Consider the following 9,568-nt stretch of genomic DNA (forward strand, 5'->3'; position numbering starts at 1 on the left):
CAGAAGAAAACTGAAACACTAACTCAAAAGAATATATACACTCCTATGTTCACTGCACAATTATTTACAATAACTAAGTTTTGGAAGCAGTCCAAGTGTCCACCAGTAGATAAGTGGGATTTATTCAGGGGATGAATGGTTGGTAAAATATCTGCAGATAAATAGATGTGATATACTACATAAACAAATGAAAGATAACACACCATCATATCAAAAGATGCAGAAAAAGCGTCCAATAAAAGCCAGCACCTATTTATGATAAAAAACATTCAGCAAAATGAGAATAAAGGAAACATACTTCAATATAGTAAAGACCATATATGACAAAAACACAGCCAACGTCATACTCAACGGGCAAAAACAAGTGTTTCCCTTAAGATCGGGAACAAGACAGGGATGTCTGCTTTTACCTCCACTATTCAACATAACACTGGAAGTCCCTGACACAACAATCAGGTAAGAAGAAGAAAGAAAAGTTATCCAAACTAGAAAGGAAGCAGTAAAACTGTCATTATTTGCAGATGACATGATACTATATATGGAAAACCTTAAAGATTCCACCATAAAACTACTAGAACTGATAAATGAATTAAGAAAAGTACCAAGATATAAAATAGTCAGAAATAAGTTGTATTTTTATACCCCCAAAATGAACTATCAGAAAGGGAAATTAAGAAAATCTTATTCTCAATTGCTTCAAAGAGAATTAAATAGCTAAGAATAAATTAAACCAGGGAAGTAAAAAATCTATACTCAAACAATTATAAGACACTGAAGCAAGAAAGTGAAGAAGATACAAATAATTAGAAGCACATACATGTCTACAGACAGGAAGAATTCACACCATTAAAATGTTTATACTCCCCAAGACATCTATAGATTCAACACAATTCTTTTCCAGATGTGAATGACATACTTCACAAAACTAGAACAAATATTTCAATAAATTGTGGAACCACTAATGATCCTGAATAACCACAGTAATCTGGAGAAAGGAAAACAAATTCTGAAGGAAATATGCTACCTGATATAAAAATATACTAAGAGGTCATAGTAATCAAGACAGTGTGGCACTGGCATAAAAACAGACAAATAAATAAATGGAACAGAATAGACAGCCCAGAAATAAACCCACGCCTCTATAGTCAACTAATTGTTGACAAAAGTGGCCAAACATACAATGGGGTAAAGATAGTCTATTTAAAAAATGGTGTTGGAAAAACTGGACAGATACATGCAAAAAACGAAAATTAAAATACCTTATTATACCATACACAATAACAAATTTAAAATAGATTAAAGACTTAAACGTTAGACTCAAAATCATAAAAATCTTAGAAGAAAACATAGATAGTAAACTCTCAAACATTTCCCATAGCAGTATTTTTTTCTGATATGTCACCTCGGGCAAGGAAAACAACAACAATAAAACAAATAAGACTACATCCATCTAAAACGTTTTTGCACTGCAAAGGAAAATCTTAACAAAATGAGAAGAAAACCCACTTAGTGGAAGAATATATTTGCCAATGATACATCTGATAAGGGCTTATATCTAAAATTTATAAGAAACTTATAAAACTCAACACCAAAGAAACAAACAATCTAGTTAAAAAATAGGCAAAGCACCTCAATAGTCACTATTACAAAGAGGATATATAGATGGCCAACAGACATATGAAAAGATGTTCAATGTCACTAATCATCCAAGAAATGCAAATAAAAGCCACAATGAGATATCACCTTACACCTTACTGATTATAATCAGTAAACCAACAAACAAGAACTGGTGAAGATGTGGAGAAAAAGGAACCCTCATTCACTGCTGGTGGGACTGCAGATTGGTGCAGCCACTGTGGAAAGCAATGTAGAGATTCTTCAAAACAATAAAAATGGAACTGTCTTATGACCTAGCAATTCTTCCTTTGGGGATATATCCAAAGAAACCCGAAACACTAATTTCAAAGAATATATGCCTTTATATTCACTGTAGCATATTTACAATAGCCAAGATTTGGGAGCAGCTCAAGTGCCCATCAGTAGATGAGTGAATAAAAAAATCAATGGTACATTTACACAATGGAATGTTATTCAGCTGTAAAAGAGAAGAAAATCTTACTTTTGTGACAGCATGGATGTACCTGGAGATTATTATGCTAAGTGAAATAAACCAGTCAGAGAAAGACAAATACCACATGATTTCACTTATATGTGGATTCTAATGAACAAAATGAACAAAAAAACAAAACAGACTCTTAGATGCAGAACAGACAGACATCTGCCAGAGGAAATGTGGACTGGGGTTGAGGGGAGGGCCGAGTGGAAAAGGTGAAGGGATTAAGCAAAAAAAAAAAAAAAACCCTCATAGATACAGACAACAGTATGGGGATTACAAGAGGAAAAGGGAGGTGGGGGAGGTAGAAGAGGGTACAGGGGGGATAAATGGTGATGGAAGGAGGCTTGACTTGGGGTGGTGAACACACAATGCAAAATGCAGAGAATGTATCATAGAATTGTACACCAAGATCTTATAATTTTCTAAAGATATTTTTTATTTACTTTAGAGAAAGAAGAGAGATAGAGAAAGGAAGATTGATTGTTGTTATACTTATCTATGCATTCATTGATTGATTCCTGTATTTCCCCTGACCTGGGATCTAACCTCTAAACTTAGCATAACAGAATGATGCTTTAACCAACTGAGGTACTCAGCCCAGGTCCTATATAATTTTATTAACTAATGTCATCCTATAAGATTAATTAAAATTAATAAAGGAAGAAAAAGCAACTTATGAAATGAGAGAAAATATATGCAAATCATAGGAATAACAAAGAATTATATTAAGGGGGAAAAAAAGCTGTGGTACATTTAAATAATGGACTACTTCTTGGCCATAAAAAAAGAAAGGAATCTTACCTTTTGAGACAGCATGAATGGATCTGGAGAGCATTATGCTAAATGAAATAAGCCAATCAGAGAAAGACAAGTACCATATTATTTTACTTATATGTGGAATCTAATGAACAAAATAAACAAACAAAATAAAAACAGACTCACAGATACAGAGAACAGACTGATAATTGTGGAAGGAAGAGGTTTGGGGCCGTGGTGAAAATAAAACAAAGGGATTAAGCAAAAACAAACAAAACAAAATAACAAAACTCAAAGACACAGACAACTGTGCGGTGATTACCAGAAAGAAAGTGGGTGGAGTGGTAGAAGGTGTTAAAGGGGGATAAATGACTTGTGGTGGTGAACACACAATACAATATAGAAATGATGTTTTATAAAATGTACACCTGAAACCTATGTAATTTTCTTAAGTAATGTCACTCAAGTAAATTCAATAAAACCATGTGACTAGGAACAATTGAAAGGTTGGAATCAGTGTATTAAATTTAAATTATTTGTTAAAATGGTCTAAACTTAATAAAGCAGTTGAATGACCTGTATTTTTTGGTATGGTATATTTTAAACTATACAAAAAAGTATTTAATCTTAAATTGCTATAAACAACAATAAAATTGTAGGGTCTTTATTATTCTTTCTTTTGAACTAACAGTTTGTATTGAATAATGCAGTGTAAAATTAAGTGACAGCAGTCTAGCAATAAACTTTAGAAAGGCACATTACTTTTTCCCTGTAAGAAGAAAAGGGTTAACAACAGATATCCTACAAAATAACATCAAGAGAAATATTATCTGTAGATGTGAATACCATATTCACATTCAAATATTTTCTTTGCAGAAATGAGAAAAATATATGTAAGGTATTTAGTAAGCACATAGTATCTATAATAAGAACTTATTTTTTAATGTTGTATTACTATTGTTACCTTTATAAATTAATCTCCTACCATTCTTCTTATTGAGGATTGTACTCCAGCTGCACTGGCTTCTTTACATTTGAAAATATCAAATACATTCCCATCTCAAGACTCTTGAAATTGTTGCTTTGTTTTTCTAGAAAGCTCTCCCCGTAAATACCCACACAACATACTTCTTACTCTGTGAGAAAGAATGTTTAAAATAAGTTTCACTATTTAAGGTCTAAGGTTTCCCTTATGCATAAATACTTCTCAAGCATATTCCATACCACAAATGGATTTGTATGGAGGATGAAGAAGCACAATACATTTGGCCCTATCTAAATAGTTTTGTTAAAAGAAAAATATACCATTATGTGCCTGTTTTTACCAAGGGCACAGGCCTCTGTACCTGAGGCAAATGATTTGCTCTCTTGCCATAGTTTCAGAGGACAAAATGGTCCCTTGGTTACCTAATGACTGGAAAATCACCTCTGTAGACAGGGTATCTGCATATGATTTTAAAATGACTATAATGAACGACAGATCAAGGCATATTTTTATGTTTACCAGTTAAGGATGTTTTGGATAATAATCAATGGCTTGTTTGGAGCATGTGGCAGTGACTTGAAAACAAAAAGATGGATGGTGATTAAGAGCTCCTTTATGACACAGAAGAAATAAGTTCTCACTTGCTTCAAGTTCTTGATTCAGACATCCTCATGGCTTTCCCTTTTACTTTATTTAGATCTATGCTCAAATTTAATCTCATCAGAAAGATCTTCCCTATCTGAAAGAGTATGCCTCTTTAACTCTCTTCCTTCTGCTTTTTTTTTTCATACATTGCTAATAACCACTTAACTATACTATTTTGGTTAACTTTTAATGCCTCTTTTTCTCCGTTAGAATATATATTCAAATGAAAACATATTCTGTTTTGATCCTGTTTTATCCTCAGCACCTAGAAGTGTATTTGACACATAATCGGTGTTCAATATTTGTTGAATGAATTATTAATAAATTATAAGTCTTATTCATCCAATCCCTCCTTCTCTGGGATATCACAATATGACATCTACTTTTCATTTCTTTTTTTTTTTTGGCAAACCTCACTTGAAAATAAGAAAGAACTTAAGTGCAGAGGAATTTTAAGTCTTATCTGAAAGAGCAACACTGACAAAGATGTACAAATTTACATGTTGTACATTTGGTAGGTTATGCTAAAAACTAAAGCCACAGCAATTAGGATGAGGGTATTATCCTTCGCTTTAATATCTATTCAAGCAATAACTGCAAGTTATTCACTTACATTGCATGCTAGTGATTTAGTTCATTCTTTATTCATTAGTGCAGTATTTGTAAAAAGCAGGATGGCTTATAGATCATCACTTTGCCCTGGGTGTCAGAGCCCATCTTGTACCAGTGTGGTAATTCACACTGACTGCCATTTTTGTTTGTTTGTTTGTTTTTAACTACAAGAGATCTATTGAGGGGATGGAAGGCTCTGGCCAACTTATTAGGGTCCTTTCTTCTTGCTCCCCTGTCTTGTTGAAGAGAGGCATTAGAGAAACCGGACATAAGAAAGCTCCTTCTCAAACTCTTTTTAACCAAAACATGATTCAGAATGACCAATGATAAGCTAATAAGCCATCATATTTCAATGAATAAGATCCTTAATGTACTTCTTCTCTTCTGCTTAAAATATCCTTGGCACATCTACAAAACCACTTCCTGTTTATTTTAAGGAAACATTAACTTTCCACTTTAACCATAGGATAATTAACATAACATTTCTTTACAACACAAAAAATTATCAAAAATAAAATAAGAACAGAAATATTTTAAAATATTAGATAACGCTTTATATTTGATATTTTATCCAGCCTTTAATTTTAGCAACTAATTTATTATAAATATATTCTCTCATTTTGGAAAATCAAATGAGACATCTTCAAATAATTTTTTAGGAGGTCAGAGTGAATAGTTTAAATTTCTTTACAAGAGAGTTAAATGTGTTTAATATTAACTTCCAAATTTGGCAGTTTTTAAAATTGATGTTCATGGTGAAGAGAGAATTTGAAAACCAGATAAATCTAAAAGTATAGATTATATACTGCATTGAAAGTTCAATGGGTTGGACTAAATATAACCTGTAATCCCAACAGTTATATAGCATTTTCTAAGTAATCACAAAATTATTTAGGAAAATTTATTCATGTATACTTTTTTTTATTTCAAAAGTCTTTTTCATGTTTATATTTCAACAAGAAGACTATGTTGTTATGAAGGCATCAATTAGCATATTTGATTTGTCTTTTGCCATAATGTTATAATGCTGCTTTTTCTATTAGTATTATGTTTTGAATTCATGTAAGAAAGGAACTGTCAGATATATTGGAAAAATCATATCTAGAAACAAATATGACAGTCCTTTTCCTCTATAGTTATGAAGAGACACACTTGTCAAATATCCAGATTTCCAATAAATAAACAGAGCTTCATGCCAAACTGTTATAGAATTTAAAACATACCAAAATATTTATTTTTCTAAAGCTCTTTTACAATTTTATTATGTTGCCAGGATCATCAATTGAGTCTATACTATGTTGGAGGAAATATAAAGATATACTAGGTTAAGTTATATTGGAGTATATCAAAGGAAGGAAGGTAATTTGCACCCAAGCAATAAAGTCAAATGTTTTGTGAACTATACTGAAAGTATACTTTTAAAAAATTATTTTTGTCCCATTTAATGTCCTGAAAAAGGTGACATATTCTATTTACTACTGTAAGATCTCTAAGCAGCATTTTTTTACTTGTTTTATGTAAAATATTTTAACTACAAACTAGCTATGAAACTAATACAACTTGAGATAAATTTCCAATACTAAAAGAAGCTGTTCCATATTCCCACATAAAGATAACATTCATCAATCGTCAATATAGCAACTGTGTGCTATGGAACCAATAAGAATACGCTGAGCAGTCAGAGCTTTTATTTTGTCAGAGTTGGTTTAACTCACAAAGTAGAAAGAGTTCTATGTGATTCATCACACTTGTGCCAAAAATCACAACTATCTGAACACCCAAGCTACAGAGGGTATTTTCATAAAACTTAGTATATATTTATAATAAACATCTCTTAGAAATGAAATAGAATTCTTATTGGAATCAGAACAAAATAGGAGAGGTAAAGTCAACCTTAAAACATATCCCGATTTAATAGGAAAACATATTACTACTGCTTTCTTGATATGCTGCATACAAATTCAAAGATTATTATAGAACTTTTATTTAAACACTAAGTGAGAGTTTTAGAGGGTAAATGAACCTAAGCTATGACTTTCAATTATGCAAATGAAAACTCTTACCTCGCTGTAGAATCTTCTGTACTGTCATTAGCCATCATCTCCAAGCCTTGTGAGTATTTGTCACAAGCTCTTTTAAACAAATTCTCCTCTGGAACTGCTTTAGGAGTATCTTCATTTGCTCTAAGATGTTCTATCAGGTTTTGTGGTTGCCAATTCTGAAGAGCTCTTTGATGGACAGGGGCTGGTCCTGGCACTGGTGCCAGTATGTTTTGGTGGACAGGACTGTTGCTTTTCTTCAGTCCGTTTTTGTCCCGAGAGTGGTTCTTCAACCTGCCCTGAACCGGGGTCCCTCTATGCTCATATCCTTCCTGCTGAAGGCAGTTTCCAGTGTTGGGAGAACCTTGAGAAGGATGACTAAACCACCTCCAGCGTAGCCGTAGGATCTGTTTCACATCAAACTCTTTCTTGCCAGACATTGACATCGTTGCAGGAGGAAAGACAAAAGCCTTCTCTCACAGAAAGGAAATGGAGCCTTTGTTATCTCCTGTTTCTCTGCCTCTTCTGTTGAACTAACAAAAACATAAGTGCTAGAGCAGCCTTTCTTGTTTCCTCCCTCCCCTGCTGCCTGCAGCCTGTGCTACACAGTGAACACTTCTAGCTTTCTAGCTGCAAAGCTGCAGTTAACAGTGTAGGAGGGAACCCTTACTGACAGGATGATGAGGTCAGACCTTAAACAAGTAAATCAGCTTCAGCACAGGAAAGCAGCTACCAGAAGACACTCCAGCTGCTAGATGTGCATGTTCACAGCCTTACCTCCTGGACTTCCAAATATCTAACCCAGCTTCTTCCCTCCCGAAATACAGTAGCTGAGGATTTAACCCAGGCATGTGAGCAAAGGCAAATGTTTAAACTCACTCACTTCCTTCTCAACTCCCTCCACTCACCCCACCCTCTCGCAGATTCTTTTCCCAGTAGCTCACTTCTAAAACTGTGCCACTTTGTCCTGGGAGAATTTGTTACAGCGAATTCATTATGATCTATTTTGAGGATCTTACAGAAATTTTAGAGGTGGTTTATTAAGGGAAAACTTTGCCATCAGTTCCCTTATGCAGTTTTGTCATTATTTTTACAAAACATCTGAAAATGTGAATGTCTTTATATAAATATTTGCTTGAAAAACTGAGCAGTTTTAGCAATATAAGAAAGTGCTGGTTACTGAAAACTATATCCCACCCCCCACTAAGTATTTTATATCTTAACGTCAAGGAATAAACCAGTGTTTTTCTAAGCTCATTATTTAGGAGAGTTGTCTTCTCTCAGTGACCAAAGCTTGAAAACAAATAGTCTATTCTGGCTCCATGGCTCTATAAACATCTGCTCATCATGCTCTTTACTTTCACAGGCAGTGTTAAAAATGTAGTGTTTGTTCAAAAGTTCTTAAGCAGGAATGCAAAATAACATGTCTTGAATTAACTCCAAATCAACATATAGCTCAGTAATGCACAATGTACTTTGAGATCTGAATCAGAGTCACTACTAACATAGAGGTAAATGTTTCTACAACAGTCATGTATCAGGAATGCATCTAGTAATGCCATCTTGAAATTTAGTTTGAACTTTATCCAGTTTTTATGTCATGCATACAAGTGATAAGGGGGGAAATTGTACCATTGTATTCTTAGAAAGAATATGAAAACAGTAAATTTTTTATTTTAATTCTGGCTTTAGGGTTAAACATATTGGACAAATCACTTTACTTCTTTGCATGAGTTTCTTCATGTATCAATATAATATGGAGAAGCTGAATAGGTTTCCAACACTTCTACCTGTAATGCAGTTAACAAACTTAAAAGTAGAAAATCAAATGAATGTTTTCATCTTGGTTTTGGTAGGTAATTTTTTTTAACAGGGACAGAGAGAGAGTCAGAGAGAGGGATAGATAGGGACAGACAGACAGGAATGGAGAGAGATGAGAAGCATCAATCATCAGTTTCTCGTTGTGATACCTTAGTTGTTCATTGATTGCTTTCTCATATGTGCCTTGACTGCGGGCCTTCAGCAGACCGAGTGACCCCTTGCTCAAGCCAGTGACCTTGGGTCCAAGCTGTTTAGCTTTTTTTGCTCAAGCCAGATGAGCTCGCACTCAAGCTGGTGACCTCGGGGTCTCGAACCTGGGTCTTCCGCATCTCAGTCCGACACTTTATCCACTATGCCACTGCCTGGTCAGGCTGGTAGGTAAGTTTTTATAAATGTAATTATGCCTTTCTCTTACACCCCCTCTTATTTTGTAGGTGTAATGGAAAATTAATGTGTTAACATGACTAGGCTAAAGAGTGTCCAGATACATGGTCAAATATCATTTTGGGTGTTTTAGTTAGAGGGTTTTTGGATGAGTTTAACATTTAAATAGATAGACAGAGTAAAGTAGATAGTCTTCCCTAGTGTGATTAG

General features: G+C 34.0%; 1 protein-coding gene across 3 annotated transcripts in view; it reads right to left on the reverse strand.

Moving 5' to 3' along the window:
* KLHL4 (kelch like family member 4) overlaps nucleotides 1-7,873 on the reverse strand; it is a 92,507-nt gene extending 84,634 nt beyond the window's left edge. For 2 of the 3 annotated variants that reach the window (XM_066357116.1, XM_066357112.1), the window contains exon 1: nucleotides 7,178-7,873. In XM_066357116.1, the coding sequence (XP_066213213.1) occupies nucleotides 7,178-7,599 (422 nt within the window). In that variant the 5' untranslated portion in view covers nucleotides 7,600-7,873. Of the gene's footprint in view, nucleotides 1-3,836; nucleotides 3,877-7,177 lie in introns of those variants that run through there. The other variant, XM_066357115.1, reaches the window with a different exon arrangement.
* Nucleotides 7,874-9,568: the final 1,695 nt, after the last annotated feature.

The sequence above is a fragment of the Saccopteryx leptura genome, chromosome X (assembly GCF_036850995.1).
Source record: "Saccopteryx leptura isolate mSacLep1 chromosome X, mSacLep1_pri_phased_curated, whole genome shotgun sequence".
Classification (NCBI taxonomy): domain Eukaryota; kingdom Metazoa; phylum Chordata; class Mammalia; order Chiroptera; family Emballonuridae; genus Saccopteryx; species Saccopteryx leptura.